The sequence below is a fragment of the Pteropus alecto genome, unplaced genomic scaffold, assembly GCF_000325575.1.
Source record: "Pteropus alecto unplaced genomic scaffold, ASM32557v1 scaffold95, whole genome shotgun sequence".
In the NCBI taxonomy this organism is placed as follows: Eukaryota; Metazoa; Chordata; class Mammalia; order Chiroptera; family Pteropodidae; genus Pteropus; species Pteropus alecto.
Genome location: NW_006441071.1, coordinates 2,183,353 through 2,199,816, shown reverse-complemented (window position 1 = coordinate 2,199,816; position 16,464 = coordinate 2,183,353). Strand labels below are relative to the sequence as shown.

General features: G+C 38.0%; 1 protein-coding gene across 4 annotated transcripts in view; it reads left to right on the top strand.

Annotated features, from left to right (window-relative positions):
• Window positions 1-4,479: 4,479 nt before the first annotated feature.
• ADAMTSL1 (ADAMTS like 1) overlaps window positions 4,480-16,464 on the top strand; it is a 391,854-nt gene continuing 379,869 nt past the window's right edge. For 3 of the 4 annotated variants that reach the window (XM_015594546.2, XM_015594545.2, XM_006918348.3), the window contains exon 1: window positions 4,480-4,693. In XM_015594546.2, coding sequence (XP_015450032.1) covers window positions 4,631-4,693 — 63 coding nt within the window. In that variant the 5' untranslated portion in view covers window positions 4,480-4,630. The remainder of the gene's footprint in view (window positions 4,694-16,464) is intronic. The other variant, XM_006918349.3, reaches the window with a different exon arrangement.

Sequence of the window (16,464 nt, the reverse complement as noted above, 5' to 3'; positions counted from 1 at the left end):
TGACACCCACAAAAGTAATGACTGGCTAGCATGGCTGCAGACAAATCACATTGCTCTGTGGCCATTTTTACAGGTATGGGGAGCAAAATGTGGTCTCTGCCTCACTTCTGCCTTCCAGATATTATAGGAGTGCTTCTGAGAGGCCAAATCTAAATTAATTCTAGCACCTTAGCTGCAAAGGAGTCTGAGAACTATAGTTTCTAGGTTTCTGATCTCTGTGTTTCAGGAAGGCACTGGTTGGGATGAATGTTGATAGCGGGTCCACCATAAATAACATCCATATGAGGATAATAAGTATACCTACTCTATAGGATTGTTGTGAGAATTAAATGAAATAATACATATAAAGTACTTAGAACAGTGCCTAGTACATGAGAGACTCCGTTAACGTAGCTATTTTCATCAACTTCTCAGAGTTTTACAGGGGAAAGTCAAACTGCCTTAGATTAAGCTTCAGTTTTTCATCTGCTACTAAATAACTTTGATGAACCCACTTATCGTAACAGAGCAGTAGTTTCCTCATCTGTAAATTGAGAATACTAATTACTCTCTGCCTTATAGAGTTTCTGCTAATATCACATTAGGTCATGTGTGAAAGATGATTTGAAAATTGTAGCAAACACTCCAGTTAATTGAGAGTCGAATGGATATTTGGTGAATTGGAGAACTACAGACTCCTGCTCAAATTCCAGCTCTGTCCCTGACACCAGCAGTCGGCTTCCTGTAGTTTTATCTTGTTCATCCTCACACCATTTTTTCCCTCTTCTTAATTTTCAGAATTAGCCAGGGAAATCAAACAACTTCCACACATGCCCATGAGGCTAGTAAGGCTCAGGAACTGCCATAATCACCTCCTTCGAGAGGGGAGAAGAAGCCCTACCCAGCTCTTCAACCCTGCCCACCCCTGGGTTCTTTCCAGAAGACCCTCTGCCCTCTCTACCCCAGTTACTGCCACTGGAGGGCCAAGTGAGAAGGCCCAAGGAAGGCTCAGGAAGGGACAGGTGGCTCCAGCGTGAACACTGTAACGTACTCTCCCCAGGGAAAGAAATTCCGAGAGTTTAGCTCCCTCTTTCCTGCCATAAAGCACGCTGAATGTTAACAGCTTGCTCCTGTCCAAGCTGGTGTTTTTTAAATTAAGTATTGTTAAATCCATACCATTTGGAATGATGCTTCAGACAGCCCTGACACTCTTGCTTCTGCTTTCATTTCACCTAATATATTGTGCAGGGAGCTGATAACCAGTATTACAGCAGCCGGGAGCATCCCCTACCCACCTTTCATAGCATTTACACAGTGAACTGTGTCTTCTTGCTGCTGCTGCCGCTGCTGCCGCCGCTGCCGCCGCTGCTGCTCCTCAGACGCTGGCAGATGGCTTTAATTTAGATACCTGAAGAGGAAAAAAGGAACTCAGCCAACGCCCTGCTCAGATGCCATAAGAGGCCTTTCCCAGGCTGCCGTTAGTATGGGTCTACATTACCTAGGGTTTTATGTTCTTTTTCCTTGGCACTGAAAAAGGCTTTAGAAATGACAAAGATGGGAGACAGAGAAGCTGTAGACTATAATAAGTTCTTTCCATTGTCAAGTAACATATATACCCTTAGTAAAACCTGGGTAGCCTGCCTTCTCCCGTGCCTTCACTATAAGTATCCCTCTCTAAGCAGTATCACACCACCGCCAACATCTGAAAATGAGTATGTGTGCACACACATGTATACATAGAAATACATGTATGTTTGCACGTATATATATGTGCTATGACAGTGATTCAGAGTCAGGAGACTCCAATCATAGGCCAGTTCTAGCCAGTGGGGCCTGAGGCAAATCACTTTACTGCTCTGAGCCTCAGTTTCCACATATATAAAATGGGGCGAGTACTTAACCAACTTCACAGAGTAGTCATAAAGGTCAAATAAGATGTGGGTATAAAGTCATTTTATAAACTTGAAAGCTATAACATAAACTTTAATATAACATTATCAAAATTGGCTCATCCCAAAAATTTACCTCAGTCACCTTACCACAACTTGATTTTGCTCTCCTTTTGTCGAAGTTACAGTAAGCTTAGGGTTTGCCCTGCAGTATATAGTGCTTGACTATGCAACTGCTTTTCCTCATTTCTCTGGGCATCCAGAGAAAGAAAAGGAGATATTACAAGCATAGTGACCAAAAGCATGAGACATTGTGTGGGCACCCTGCAGGTATTCAACAAATGACAGAGAATTTGATTTTAAAATGTTGTAATGTTCAGCTACTTTACTGAGGTGACCACCTTGCTATACTTTGACGTTTATCAAAACTCCAAGGCAGAAATCTCTGACTCACGTTATCTAGACAGTATTTATTTCTGAAGCAGGAAGGAATCTAGACTAGCATACAAGTGGCTACCAATTATTTTCTTACCATATCAATTTTTCCTATTCTATAAATGGTATTGAACCATTACCATTGTTGCTATTATTCCTTCTCCCACCATCTGTTCTTCCATTTTGATCTGCCTAACGAGTGATGTTTATATGTGAAGAGGGAGGAAGTGGTCCTAAATAAAGTATTCCATGTTATAGAACTAGTTGGAACTCCTTAGCTAATGACTCTGATGGAAGAAAAAAGCCCCATAGCAGAAAGCTCCAATGTGTAAAAGGGAGATCTATAACATAGTTTTATAAATGAAAGTTTATTTCAATCAATCCATTTTTTTAATGTGATGAAGATTTCAGATAACACCAGTCAAGTATTTTTACAGCAACTCGTGAATACTCTTTAGCTTATGAGCATGAGCTAGTTTTGGAGAGAGATACAAAAGAAATCTTTCTGAAAGAGAAAAGTGTACCCAAGAATAGGGCCTCTTTGTTATGGATCTGTACTACCCCTTTTCCTAGGTGAGGAAAAAGGTGGATTCTTGTACGCCCTTGCCTTTCCTAGTGGGTTAAAAATGGGAATTTTAAAGCTCTTCTGTTTTTAATTGATATACCATATGAAGTAAGTAACCTGAAGTTGAACAACCTGCTTTTCTTCACCTTTTTGAAAAGCAACACTGCAGGTATTTATACAGGCAGACCTGCCTGTATTCACATGCCTATTATGGCTTCATCAGGTTTTCCATATTTGTGTATTTCATGCCTCTTGTCAGTATTTTTTTATTAATGAAAGGAAAGAACATTAATTCTAAATGTCTCCTACCTCCACCATATATATTTCTCGGCTATCAGGAGATCTACAAAGGAAAAACTTCCTGGTGACACAGCTATGGAAGTGTAAGGCCAAGTTTGCTATTTCATTCTTTCAAAATCTCAGTGATTTCCTTAGCAGATAAGGAGAAAGACGTCCTTGTTTGACACTTGACACTTTTCTAAAACTGTAATAAAATCCTCCTCTGGTAGAGTCAAATCTTGCTTGCTGGTGAATTAATCAGACTCAGAAGCTTCCCGAGCTTCTCCTGGCTCTGTCATCATTTCACTGCTCATTAGCACTTCCTCCAGAGCTGGACTAGACCTCAAAGGTCATCTCCTCATCCAGCCCTCTTGCAACAGTGGAAAGGAAAAGGTAAAACTCACTTTGGCCTTTTCTGCTGCGTTATAGCAGCTCCGATAAAGGATGTAAAGAAAGAAGAGGCTGAAACTGTCCGTTAAAAGGTTTGGGGATTAACTGAGGATTTAATTCATCCTTTCTTTCCCTCCCGCTGCTAAAGCAGATAGTTGATAGTTGGCAGTTTGTCAAACCAGGCTGTTCCTTAACTCTAAATTTCAGCTCCACTCATCCCCAAGTCTTTGTTAAGGGCTTCTTTTTAAACTAGTGGATCTAAATTTCTAATTGTGCCTTTAGCTTGGTAAACCATGGGTGTTTTAAATTGTCACTTTACAAAGAAGCAATTTTTTTTTTTTTTTAGATCAAGTCATTAATACACTAAGTAACTTATGTCACTCTTTGGATTTAGTGAGGAACATTCAAAAACTTATGTAGTCTCCTTTTTCCAAGTCAAGGGGGAAAATAAAGAAGAACTTTATGGGAGAGGAATAAAGCAATTGTACAGAACACATTTAAAGGGCACACATTAAGTCCGTTTTTGTCTATGATTTTTTCCCTTTATGGCATATGTTATATATTGACAAGGGATTAAGTTTCTCTCCTGAATGGAACAATGCAGAGTCATAGGGAGCTACTGTACTTTACAAAGCAACAGGCACAAGCAAATGGCAAAGAGAAATGTATCTCACAAAGAACTAACCAGGTTAGTTAATAGCACAGGGCTTTGCTTCATCTTTTGCAATTCTGCATCTTTTGCATTTTTCTTCTCGCTGTGCTGTGCGCTCTGCTCTCCTTTCTTTTTCGTCCTTTTCTCCCTCTTTTTTTGCTCACACTGTTACACTTTCTCTGTCCCCCTGGCTTTGTTATTCAGCATGTCTGATTAGCAGGAGCCTGATTGGCTGGCTGCCTGCTCCGAGAGAGATTCCATTCAGCTTACCCCCCACCCATCCACCCACCCACCCACCCCTAGTCAGGAAATGTGAGCGGGGCTGATGGAAGCTGATAGGCAGGGCTGGAGTGTTAGCACCAGTACTGGATGTGACAGCAGGCAGAGGAGCATTTAGCAGCTTATTCAGTGTCCGATTCGGATTCCGGCAAGGATCCAAGCATGGAATGCTGCCGTCGGGCAACTCCTGGCACACCGCTCCTCTTGCTGGCTTTCCTGCTCCTGGTAAATCCCTTTTCCTTTCTATATGTTGCTATTGCCATTTAATCTGCGTGCTGTTGGGGTGCTGTGTCTATGTGTATGTGTCTTTATCTTCAAACAGCAGGTAAAATACATGATTAAAAAAAAAAAAAAGCAAACTTCTTTCAGAACTTTAACCCCAACTTCCCAAGCAAAATAAAGTCTGCAAGACTTTGTGGGATTAGTTAGAGGTATATAATAATATCTAGACATGAATTTTGAAGTAGACTGCCTAGAGTTTGTGAGCTGAGAACTGTATAAATGGTGGTGTGTATGCCTGGGATTTGGGTGACAGGCGTCCTAAAATCAAACTCACTCACTGTGTTGTTCCTGGAATTTTTTAAAGGGTGGGCTGTGAGTGACTTTCCCCCACTGCCATTTATGAATTCCTTTGCCTCTGTGAACATGTGCTGTGGAACCAGGTAAAAGAGGGAATGAGAGCCTCTTTGCAGCCAACTCAGATTATAGCTCATAATTACTGCAAGTCATCTATGGATACAAGTTAATGCTGGTATTTATGAATTGAGGATTTTGGTCTTTGATCTCAGAGCTGCTTTTGAAGAAGAAGAAAATGCTGACTTTCTGTACGGCAGCTTTCCATAGTTACAGTGATAAGATGCTCTGCGCTTGAACATCAGCACACACTGCATTTTTGACTCAAAGTAAATGTTCCATTGTGACTCATACTTGGTTTTATGGGCAGAAAACGAACATTTACTGTCCAAAAAAAATCTACACTCAAAATATTAATAGCAATGCACATTTTTTAAACCAGAGTGTTCTGGGCAGGCAGCTTAGTAAACCTCATCTGAAGGTCTGATTCCAAAATTTGCACACACTGATTCCAAACAAACGTGATTGTAGCTTTCCCTGTCACATTTGTGGCATGCCAGCACTTCCTCAGAAGGTAACAAGGCAAGAAGGGAACAAGGTAAAAATGCAGCAAGTATAGAGGTTACATTGGTTCGTTGATAGTGAAGGAATGTTTTGTTCTGATTAGACTCTGACAAATTTGATCTGCACTATAATTATGAAGAAAGGAAGTAAGCCATTTGGTACAAATTGAAAAACTCCAGGAAGATTCATCAGATAGAGTAATCAGACAGTGATTAACTATTTTATACATTCCCACTTATTTGCATCATTGTGGCCAAGAAATCATAATGCTACATTGCAAATGCTATAAATATAGAAATATATTTTTAAGTTTTCTAGAAATTTAAAGGCAAACTGAATTTTAAGCATGAATGGACTATAAGTTTTAGCTGTTCTGAGGAATATAAAAAAAAGCAGAATGTTTAGGTGTGCTTTATGACTAGTGAAGCAAGCAATTTATGAAAGGTGTCTCATTTTTTTTCCATATGGGATGTGTTACTTATGTACATACCATTAGTTTGCCTCGTCTTTCCTTCTTTGTGATCTTTAAACAGTGTGTTAATTTCCCATTTAATTGCATCATAAAGCAAATTACCAATACAATTACTTTTTTGGTATCTTCTGAATGAAGTATGATCTCATTACACTTTGGAAAAACTTTCCAATTCAGGAATAGATTGTTTTGCTACCCATTTGGTAAATGCATTATATCCCTCTTCGATATCTTGAGTATTCATATATATATTGAGCATATAATGAGATTTATGTGGGGAAAAAAGGAGTCTGCTTATTTCAGATTTAAAACATAAAACATATTTTGTTTAAATTACAAGAATTGTATTATGAAGATAAAATGAAATCAAATCCAGGTTTGTTTCATGCCTGTATTTAAATGAATTTTGAGAGTTATGCTAGAAAAGCAAGAGAAGTAATTGATGAGCACCAAGGTACATCCCTATGCAACGTGATAATAGCATTAGTTATACCTGCAGTATATTGTGGGTCTGAAAGTGCCAAACACTACGCTAGTCATTTGAAAAGCATTACAAGCGTCCAGACAATAACCTTGCAAATAAGACATTTCTATACCCATTTTACAGATGAAGAAATAAACATATTTGAGCTCAAAAATGAAACACATAGCAGAGAGAAAATAACCTGTTTGTTTTGTGTTATGGTTATAAAATGTTTAGCAATGATGGAAGCAATGGCACAGGTTGGTCTGTAGTCTTTGTCTGAGATATGTAGGCTTTTTGCATCATCTTGGCTATTAAAGATAATGTACAATATTATAGGTACTTGTTATATTTGCTCATTAACTATCCTCTTTAGCTTTGCAGCCAAAATTAAATTATTGGCCTAAGAGAAAATGACCTATAGCCTGATCAGTAGTTGACTTAGAACTAACTATAAGTGTGACATTGTCATTCAACTTTCAGTCTGGATAGAGAAATTAAACTGGTCGGCTTGTTTTTTTCTATAATTCTTTTATACATTGCAAGAGTCTGTCTATTCTTAGAATTAATTGAAGCAATTTTTAAAGATCCCTTTAACTTAGTTGGAAAACATCCTGTTTTTTTAGTGGAGGGCCAGTTTCTACTTCAAAACAGCCTTCATGTCACTGACAGCTGAATCATCTGTATCGTTACTTAGTTCTCGAGTGTGTACAAATATCAAATATTGTTCACCGTCGCTTTCGTCAAAAGTCCTTTCCCCTTGGAGCATTATTCCTGAGAGAATGAGGTCCCTGTGTCTTTGTGTCTATTTCAGGTTACCACACATACTTTCATGCAAAGCCCATACATCATAGACTTTTATTCTGGACACAATAGGACAGTAGTACTGGTCAAGAGATTTTCATCCTGATATGCAGGTCAAATTAAGCCACATAACACAAGTTTCCCCATCTTCCCACCCTACTTCTCTTTTTCATTCTCCCTCCTTTGTCCCAATTGTTTAGCTCCAAAAGAATGTGGCAGAAACCATGACCAGCCATTGACATATGTGTCCATCCAAAGTTAAAGTCAAATCACTTTTTGTCAGAAAGGCATTTAATCAAATTTGCATTTGCTTTTTGTTTCTTTTAAGTGGTTTTAAGCTCTTTCGCCTGCTATTGTGGGAGTTGCAAGAGTAACACTCGGAATTATAATAAAGTACATGTGTTTTTCTCTAGAGTTTCTTTTTCTTCTCTGCACTAATTTATACATGGAAACTAGTCAAACACAATAGCCCATTCCCTTCGGTCAGTCTGGCACTCTCCTCCACTATTATCTAAGTAGATCTATCTTGGATGGCGAGAAGCACCATTAGCTGTGGAATGAATGTTAAATCCCTTAGTTACAACAGATTGTACCCTGCTCCAATAAGTGTGTGAGTGTGTGTGTGTGTGTGTGTGTGTACGTACACGCAGAAGCACCTTTCTATAACTGTTTATATCTATTTCTTATCATGCTTAGATTGTCTTTAAATCAAGCTTAAATTTTTTTTACATAAATCTGCAAAACATAGTAAGGCATTTCTTTAAACATTGTTTTCTGCATGTTTTTGTGAAGTTTCTTGTCTAGACATGGTCAGCTACATTTCTGTTTTCTCAGGCTCCTGTTTTAGTGTTTCGGTCCGTTCAGGACCACTTTCTGGCCTCCGTCATTATTTTCATGTTAACCAGTTCCATCGCTTCATATAAATTGAGGGAAGTATGTCCAATAGTGGTCACTAGTGAACTGCAAAAGAATCCTGTTATGCCGGAAAAATTTCTTCTTGAAAGACTACATGGATATTGAAGACTTTTGGGAGAAAGAGAAAGAACGAATAAATGAATGTATTGTGCATTTCTTTGAGCATTAATGCACGTTGATTCCCTTTTACCAACATGTGTGAATGAACTGGAAAGTCATTCTCCAGCATACCATCCGGTAGGATGTTCTGAGACTTAAGAGCTGCACAAAGTTCATTCCTATATCCCTGTAACAAAATTAAAGTCAGGATTTGTATCATTTTAATAAGTAAAATGCGGTTACTCCCTGTATTTGTTACTGATTTTTTTAACCCAATTTATGTTGATGCATTTTGCACAGGATTTATGGTTGGATGAGATATGGTCTGAGTTTAGTTCTCCCCTTTATTATGACTTAATCAAAATATAATTTTAAACTCAAGAAAAACACAGTGTCCTGTGAAATTCTGCATTTTCTGCAGCACCTAGTAGAGTGTCTTGTATATACAGGCATCATAACTGTGAACTAAATTAAGAGAAGAAAGGACTTTCAGAGGCTATCACACAGTTCTCTAATTCTCTACGTATTTGGTGTTTCCTAACTTCATATAGAGAGTGCAGTTTCTTTGGTCAAGTGACAGCTCTGCTTTGAATTTGTCTATTTCAGGTCTAATTATTTAAGTTTCTCACATCTATTATTTAAGTTTCATTCTACCCTTCCCTCATTATGCATATTCTACTAGTTCTTGTGGTCTCATGAATAGAGTGGCCCAAAAATGACCTCTTCATAGTATGAAAACCATAGTCTTTTTCTTGAGTGAGAGCATTCTTTGAATCATCATGAATAACCTACTGGTTAAGTGTGTTGAGATAATCACAGGAAAATATATCTAAATCAAGTTTTACAGTCTTGCCATTTTTACTAATTTTCTTCATCTAGAGAGCTGGCTTCAGATTTTGTGTTTTCACCAGAATGAGACGGGTTCATGTCATTTTCTGTTTATATCATAACATTCATACCATGTGGTTGAATTTTGGCTTGATTGGCAGTACTGGCTCATGAGTGGCTTAGGACTGGCATACCAAGAGTGATGTCAGTCCTAAAGGATCGTAATTGAAATAGGCCAGCACAGCTGTGTGGGGAGCCTGCCTGCTAACTGGGGTAAGCCGATGCTATCAACCCCTTCTTTCCATGAGCTCAAAAATAAATGACTAAATTTCCCCAATTCCCGAACTTCAAGATTAAAACCTACATTGAATAAAGCTTAACTGTTTTGGTTTTCCCTCCCAGGGATTTTGCTAACTAGAGCACCCAGCCTGTAGGGCAGTTAGAAGTTTTCTGTCATAAAGATGTCCCCATGTTAGTGGTCTGCGACCAACAGTGACCTCTGGCTTTTCATTTGTTGTAGTTCCAGAATCTCAGTATTTATAATCAGTTTGAACATTTTCCTACATTTATTAATGGTCTTTATTTCAGACATAAATATTTCTTATCTCATTAACTATTGTAACCTTCATTTGAATAAATATCTTAATTTCACCCCAAATTCCACCGATGTATAACTACATGTACAGTCGGCATTTAGTAATTAATTTTCAGAGGCATAAATAATTGTATTCTATACAATATTTTTAAATGCAACATCTTCTAGTTCTTGTACTTCCTTGCATTTATCTCTGTTGTTGTACTTCTCATACTGTACTTACATTACTCTATACTTCACAAAGTTTGGGTGACAACTGAAGGAGCGACTTATTCCTCCTACCTTTATCAGAATGGCTGGCAGTTAGATCTCAATTAATGTTTTTTAATGAGTAAATGGATAAGAATGACTTGAGAAGTTAAGGCGAAAAGAAGGAAAATTACAAGTAGCAAGGGAAAATGTGAACATCTATTTCACATGCAAAGTATCTCACTAATTCTGGTACTGGTAAGACTAAGTCAACTGTAATAAATTCCAAAGAGAAGACATATTTTGTTTTTCTCTCTCTTAAACATATACATCTACACAATGAACAACAGTTGAACAATAATCTCTTTTGTTGTTAGTTAAAATGAATTTTGTACATTTCATATCTTTTTTAATCCATTTAGTTCTCAAATATTTTTCCTTTTATAAGATTGGTCCTCAAGAAGAAAATGATATTGACATTAGCCACAGTTTTATAAAACTAGAAGGTAGTTATAAACTGTCATTTTAGCAGAGATAATGCTATGGAATCATGAAAACTAATTTCTTTTTACTGGGCACAAAGATAAATTATATTTCCTAGCTTTCTCTGTGATTAGATAGTGTGATGATGGAGATCTAGTCAGCGGATCATAGCTAGAAGTGATATATGGCACTTCTAAGCCTGACATCTCCCACGTAATCCTCTAAGCAACAAGCACTCTCTCTTTACATGCCTGTTGGATACAAAGAATCCATTAAAGAACTTCAGGACTCTAGGGAACGGCAAAGCCACCAAATGAAAGGTCTCAGTCCCTGAATGACTACATGGAGCAGACCCCTACACCACCACTCTCACAGAGTTACATTCATGAACATTCATTTAACCATGAGCAAGAAATAAACCTTTGTTGTGTTAAAACACTGAGAATTCTGGGAAGGTATTATTTGTTATATTGAAAAGCTTTTAAAATAACATATATTTCAAATTTAGATGAGATGTATGCTAATACTCACTGATAAGTATTAATTCTACTTTCTATTTGTTATATGGGAAAATTGAAATAAGAAGATGCCATGCCATTCTAATTGTCATTTAACCTTTGTGGTTTGCAAATTATTGCATACCTCAAGTGTGCTAAGTACTTGGGGTATGTGCCAGTACTGCAGGAAAAATAGGAAAGTAGGTTCATGTCCATTTTTCAAACATAGAATTCAGGAGTGAGTGGAGCAATAAGAAATAAGGAACCAAGACAGGGAGGGCTGTGGTAAACAGTTGGAGTCTTGTCTCCTGGAGCAAAGCAGAACCAAACAACCTAGTCAATGACACAGAAACACACAGGCCTAAGGGATGGCAAACAAACAAACAAACAAACAAAAAACCGGGAAAATGATACCGAGAAGCAGAATCCAAAGCACACTACTGATGCAGTTGCAGACAGATATCAGAAAATAAAAGAGTGAACAGAGAAAGGAACAAACTCATACTCCCAAAGAAAACAAATACTTCACATAGCAACATATAAAGTAAAATGTACTTCTTGTGCATACTTAGTCTCAAGCTATCATTTTCTAGGAGGTCATGAAAGTATCAGCAAAGAGCTCTGGTTTTAGAGTGTAAGCAACTGGGCCATAGCACTGATTCCAGCTCTGTGATAGTGGCCTAGTCACTCACTCCAACTTTTGTCTCCTCATCCATGCACTATTCCCCTTCTCACCTAACTCTCCAGGATGCCATGACTGGCAAATGCAACATTAGTTCCATAAACTCCAAAGTACTATAAAACTTCAAGTGATTAATTCATGTTAAAATCATTTATCACCAATTGTGTACTCAACACAGAGCTGGGCTCCATGGATAGTAGATTAAGACACAGCCCTTGCAATGAGGAGCTTGGTAGTTCGTTGGACATTTTGTTATCAGAGTTATGTTTTAAATGTTTCAAAAAACTTTTCTGTAAGGAATGGATATTGTTATTTTCAGTTGTTCCTCAAGGTGGGTCATCTTGTAAGTAACTCTTCTGTACTTGCATAGACTGTTTAATTTTCTTATCCACATGTAAATGTAAATTATGGCTTCACTTAGATTCTTAACATGTTATTTTAAAGTATATTATCAGTCAGTATTTGACTTCAAACATTAGGTTTTCCCCCCCAATTTCCATAGTTCAGAATATCGATTTGTGCAGCAAAAATGCTATAACAATTTCTTAGTTAAGGTAAAGTCTTAAGGAAAAAATTTTCTCAAAGCAAATTTTATCTTTGTGAGAATTACCATTAATTATGTGTGACCAGCATCTAGGGAGTTTTCATCTGCCCCATTATCATTGGGGTATCATTCTGACAGACTTCAGTCTTATGTAGTTTCCATTATGCTGTGCTTACTTTGTAATAAAACCAAAATTCATGAAAAAAAAAAAGTATATTCCACTCGGAATTATATTTCTGTAAGTGTAATTACTGTAGTAGATTGCATCTCTCGTCCTCACTAGGTTTTTCTCTAAAGTTCTTTATTAAAAATAAATTAATTACAATAAAACCAAAAGGCCTCGTGCAAGAAGAGGGGGATAGTTGAGAGAAAGGGAATAGCAGAAAAATCAAGTGTCTGAGCATATGCCACTTATAATACAGGAGATTTATTCCACTTCTGAGGCAAGAAATTGCAGGACTCTAATAGTTTCACCACCTGTGAATTATTTGGGTGCACCTCATAAGCGGGTTCTTTCTTCTATTTGTTTAAAGAAATAAGTGGTATGTTCGCCAATTCTACACTACATTAATTTTCACAGAGTTTCCATTTTCATCTTCATTGCTTTTTCAGATTTTTTTCCAAAGCTTCTGCCATTCTTCAACTAAAGCTTTGGGTATTTTCCCCTTCAATTTTTGTCTGGGGACTCTCTCTAAGTAAATTCAGTCTGTTGGCATAAATGTTGGTACAAAGGCGGGAAGGAGTGTGATAACCTAAGACATCCTGACTTAAATTCCAAGAGCCCTAAATAAATGAGACAGGAAATTATGAGCAACCTATAATAAATTGTCCAATAAAATAAATATACCTTACTTTGTTCTCATAGTAAGGTATGGTAGGGTGTCCGATTTCTCAGCCTACTTTGCCGCCTGTAATCTCAGTCACCATTTGAAGTCTGCCAGAGTATTGTTCAAATATTGTACTTCATCAATAGAACCAGAAAAGAAAAAAAGGTCATGGAAACAATAAGCACTCCTACTGTTCAGGTGCTGAAATGAGCTTTCTTTTTCTTTTTAAAGAAAGTTCTTTAGAAATGTCTGTTTTTTCATTATAGTTGTTATAACCGTTGGTCATTGAGACCAAATATAATTTCCTTCATGTGGCACACACTTTTATTTTGGGGCTTGTAGCTGGTCCGAGATAATAAACATCCTTTGAAATTAACCATTATAGAGTTAGTTTACTTGACATTTGGAATCCTGGAACATAGATTCATAGAGGTTTAGAATTAAAATGAATCTTTGAGGTAGCATAAAATGTGACCTCAAATGACTGCGTGTGATCTCCTTGAAGGCAGGAGTTTGATTTTATTTCATCTTGGGTATCTTTTTCTCCCTAGCATCCAGCAGAGTTTGATATACACAAAGTGTCCAATGCAAGTTTGTTGTTTAAATAAATGAATGAATTGCCTATTCCAGCCCTTTCATTTTGCAGGTAATCGAATTTAAAATATAAACGTGTGCAAAGAGATTTGAGACGTATTAGGCAGAAAGACCTAGAAGATAGGATCTGGATCCTGGAAGCTGGATCTCTTTCCTTTGAGTCCATACTCCTTTAAGAAAGAGTTCATGCATTCTCTCTTTGTTATACTGTGTGGCTTCTAAGGCCCTTTTTACAAGAGCCAGGCGGTGAGCTGGCATTGATAGGGAAAGGTTGAAATGTTGAAGTGTCACATGCAAAAGAAACCAAGGAACCAACAAAGCTGATGAAAAATCATCTTGAGTTAAAACTCAAGGATCATTGTTGGTTTATAATCATTAGGGTGACCTGGCAAAAAGAGAGGACTGAAGTCTATAAAGCTTGTCTCTCACTCTAGACCTGTGTCGTATCAGTAAGCTTCATTTTTGTTGCTTTCCATATCAATGAAAAATGTGAAAGTTTGCGTGATATATATGTGAAAATAAGTTCATGCAGAACCTTGCATATACTAGGTCCCCAAAAAGCGTCAGGTTCCTTTCCTCTGTGCAAAATAGCACATTCATAGAGCCTGCTATATAGGAGGCACTGTGCTAGGTACTGGGTATTCTGTGTTGAATAAAACAGCCATAGTTCTAAAGAAGGGTCATTCTGCATGTTAGAAAGGATTTGGGATAGGGAGGGAGGGAGAAGGGCAGGGATTAAGTGGCCAGTACTTTCCACTGGTTTTATGTTGCTGTCATGATATTATTTTCTTTAAACTGTATATTTAACTATTGCTGATGTAAGGGGTCTCTGCCTAAAGAAATAGACAAATTAATTCATTATTTATAGTGATCCAAGAAAGAATGTGTTAGAAAAACTCTAAAATTCTAAAGATTTATGTTTAAGGTCACTTCTTTGAGTTACGCCTTTTTTTCCCCTGGAATCTTCTCTTTTAGTAATACTGAAACCTAAGCTTAATGAGTGTATTACTTTGTCTCAGTGTTTATCTGATACATAAACACCTGTCTTTTCCATTTTAGGCTATGCTTAAGTAGTGAAACTTTTAAACCAGCCCCTCATTCAAGGGAATAAAAGTCCTCAGTGGCATATAGAACAGTAATGAAAGTAGGGTTTTCCCCAAAAGATCCATCTTGCTCTGTGGAAACCATTAGTACGTAGGACCTTTACAAATCTTTGAGCATCATCCTGGTGACCAATCAGCATGTTCTGAGCTCTGTGATGGGAAGGGCTCTGATTTTCCAACACCTCTGCCATGTCCCTATTACCAACCTCAACCAGCCTTAACTCAAACCAGGCATCTTCTTACCCTGGTAGTTCCACTTTGCTAACTTGAGTTTCGTGGGGCTGGGACTCATACCCGCGAGACTGTTTTGGCTACAGACTTCAGGATCTTGATTTTGAGAAACCCATTCAGTGGTTTATGTTCACTTTATAGTTCTAGGTCATTGAAAGCAGTGATTCCCAGACTTTTGTATTTCATAGATGATTAAAATTTCAAAAGTAAATAAGGATGTATTTGCAAATTAGTAGGAAGTTGTACAGATGAAAAGAGCGGGGTATAGAGAGATTATATAACATACTTCAGGTCAGTCAGCTAAGTGGTGGCAGAGTGCTGATTCGATTTTTTTTCTTTTTTTGCATTTTTCCCCTCTTTAATTCCTCCCCTACTTCCACCCCTGACCCATGGATGTTGCCATTTTCCCCCAAGAACTGGATCTCTGAAGGCGGGGCGTTCCTTCCCACAGAGGTCATTCTTGTCCTAACTCTGCCATTTTGTTTCATTGCTGCAAATTAAAGGTTATTTGAATAAGCCAAAAGTTCCAAGTATGCAATTTTAGAAGAAAATCTAAACACATTTAGCTCTATAGAAAACTAACCAGTGTCCTCATTTTTCTCTTTATTTCTTTATATCAGTGAAAACTTTATCATGGACCTGCCTACAGTATGCCAGACATTTTCCTTGGGGCACAAAGATAGACACATTCATACCCCCCAGGAAACTCACAGATTCTAAACAAAGTTTTAAAAAGATAACACAGACAGGCTGAGTGGAGGAAATAAGGTACTATAGTAGCATAAGGAGGGAAACAGGGGAAGGAAGCTGACATTTATTATCTGCAGTGTCCCAGGCTCTGGCTAAGCACTGAATAACTCGGCTTTGAGATGGATCACTGAGGGTGACATGAAAGAAGAGACATCTAAAGTGAGTCTTTCAGGATCAATAGAAGTTCACCAGGCAGACAAGAGAGGGAAAGGACATTTCAGGCACAGGCACTGCATGGGCAGAGGCACAGAGGAAGGAAAAAGAAGGTGACTTCGAGGAGCAGTGAGTAAATCCCAGTGGCTGGAGCATAGCCAGCTTGTGCAGGCTTCATGTGCCATGCCCAGGAGCTTTGACTCAAGTCTGTCTTTTAGAAAGACAGCTCTGGGGGACCCTGTGGAGTGGAGAGCTCCCCACCCCCAGACAAAAAGGCCAATTAGAAGATTATTGCTCCTCTCCAGGTGAGACGCCATGAATGCAGCAGCAGTGGTGGAAGAGAGGGAAAAGCACCATTTATGTGGCTACAAAGTTCTTTGCAGGAAAAATTCATTTGCATTACATCTTGTAGCCTCTGAGACTTAAAGCTGTGCGCTGGGCTGTTTATGTCCCATCTGCTTAGCATACAGCCTGTAGCTTGACACTGAGTAGGTACTCAAACATTTGCTGAATGAATGTATGAGTGAATACTTTTATTCAAGTCCTCATGATCAAAACTGTGATCTATAGTCAGATTCCCCCCACCCCCAATTATGGCAGGACTTTTAGAGCAACAAATGTATCAGTATC